A 1,962-nucleotide genomic window follows, 5' to 3' on the forward strand; every position below is an offset into this window, starting at 1 on the left:
GTGAAAGGAGTAAGATGAGGCAGAGTGTAGCTAATAATTTGCGAGGCTAATTAATTTTCGTTAAATTTTGTTGAATCCACTAGATAAAAGTGTAGAATTAGTAGAGACAGCTATAAGTGGAAAAGCCAAAAAAAAAAAAAAAAAATCACAAACTAGAAATCCAATTGCTAACTTTTCTAATAAAAAATTTTCAAAAGCACAAAAAAATTAATTGACCAGAGTGTGATGGGATTATATGTAGGATCCCTTCATGCGAATTTGGATTAGTAATCAGTAAATTTTAAATGCGAAGCGATTAAAATAAAATAGGGAAGCAGAGAAGAACAATCTTTAATTTCTATCCATTGTGTATTACTTCAACTAATTTATACCCCCAACAGAAATGAATCTCAGACCAACATTCTCATCAAACTGTATGCTTTACACAGCTCTAGACGTAAGACGTTGCAAATTCCTTAGCTTGAATTATGATAAAAATCAATACATGAATCCTCCTGTGGACATATTTCCTCTGGAGACCCTAGAGAGTCCACCACATCTTCCGTGCTCCACCCCGCACGTAATAACCTCTTTGACAATAACCTCACGTGCGATTCCACCCCTTTCTTGTCGACAAATACGCCGGCGTCACTGCGTCTCCTCCTGCCACCGGAACCGCCGCCTCCGCCGCCGTCCACCATCATCATCTCTCTAACATCCTTTTCTTTCCACCCCGCTTCCGTCAACCTCAAAAACACATCCTCTAAATACCCTTCAAGATCCTCACTCCACCACCGCCGGTGCTTTCCACCGCCACGCGCCGCCGCCATCTCCGTCATTTCCGTCCAGAACTCAATCTTCCTCGCCTCCGTCGCCGCCCATGCCGGCGCATTCAGCAAATGAAACAAACTTGGTCTCCTCAAACTTATCCCTTTGCTCTGAAACTCCACTTGCTGAAAAAAAACGGATATATCAAAACTCCATAATTTAACCTCCCCATCATGCACGTAAAACACAGGATTCCCAGCCAAACACGGCGTACACGGTATATAAAAATGCTGATAAATGGGAACAAGAACAGGGGCAGCTTCTTTCAAGAACTCTTTTGCTATATCCACAGCTTGATCATTATCAAATGGCCTATCACCCCAAGAATCAATCCAAAAATTCCTTTTCTTCACTTCTTTACACAAACTCAAGATCGGGAGATTTTTCAGGATTTCTAGCTGTTGTTGTGACGAGGATCGCCAGTTGGGAAATCCAGAGCCAGTGGGGAGACCTTCTTGAAGGATGGAGCGGAGATCAGGAGGGAAAGTGAAATTGAAATTGGATTCAATGGAAGAGAATTCTACGTCGGAAAGTCCTTTTTCGACGATTATGTTGGAAGATTTGAGGTGTTGTACGACATTTCTGGCGTAAGCTGCGTATGAAAAGCAAACTCTTGTTGGTTTAATTGGGTTGCAGATTGAAGTTTTGATGGGGCTTAAGGTTTCTGCAACTGTTGCTGTCATTGCTTATGGGAAAAACAGATCATTAACTAATGGAAGTGTTCTTAGGCTGTGAAATTATAAAGGGTTTGATCCGACGAAAATGAAAGAGAAAGTGAGAGATAAAGTTGGGAAGAAGTTAGAGTAAATAGTGGAGAATCAGGAGGGTTTGGGGGTGAGGGTCGTGTTTGACAATTATTCGGAAAAAAAGAACCAAACTTACCTGTACTTAGGGTCGTTTGGTTTGTCATATTAACAGAAATAATCCCAACAAAAATATAATTATGTACAATATTTGATTTTCTTGTATAGTATAACAAAAACTAATCGTCGCGTAATTTAATGTATAGTATTATACCATATTACTAATACTTGCATAAGTTAATTATTTATAAATTTGTATATTATTTTATGTGACATAAAAAGTAAAACGAAAATAATTGTAGTTACAATATATGGATAACTGTGACCAATGGAAAAAATAAAACCTTTAAAG

At 38.9% G+C, this 1,962-nt stretch overlaps 1 protein-coding gene across 1 annotated transcript; it reads right to left on the reverse strand.

Annotated features, from left to right (window-relative positions):
• Positions 1 to 274: 274 nt before the first annotated feature.
• On the reverse strand, positions 275 to 1,678 carry LOC104231392 (uncharacterized). The gene has a single exon (XM_009784381.2). The coding sequence runs from the start codon at positions 1,488 to 1,490 to the stop codon at positions 456 to 458; it is 1,035 nt and encodes a 344-aa protein (XP_009782683.1). The 5' UTR covers positions 1,491 to 1,678; the 3' UTR covers positions 275 to 455.
• Between the last annotated feature and the right edge of the window lie 284 nt (positions 1,679 to 1,962).

This window comes from Nicotiana sylvestris, chromosome 2 (assembly GCF_000393655.2).
Source record: "Nicotiana sylvestris chromosome 2, ASM39365v2, whole genome shotgun sequence".
NCBI lineage: Eukaryota > Viridiplantae > Streptophyta > Magnoliopsida > Solanales > Solanaceae > Nicotiana > Nicotiana sylvestris.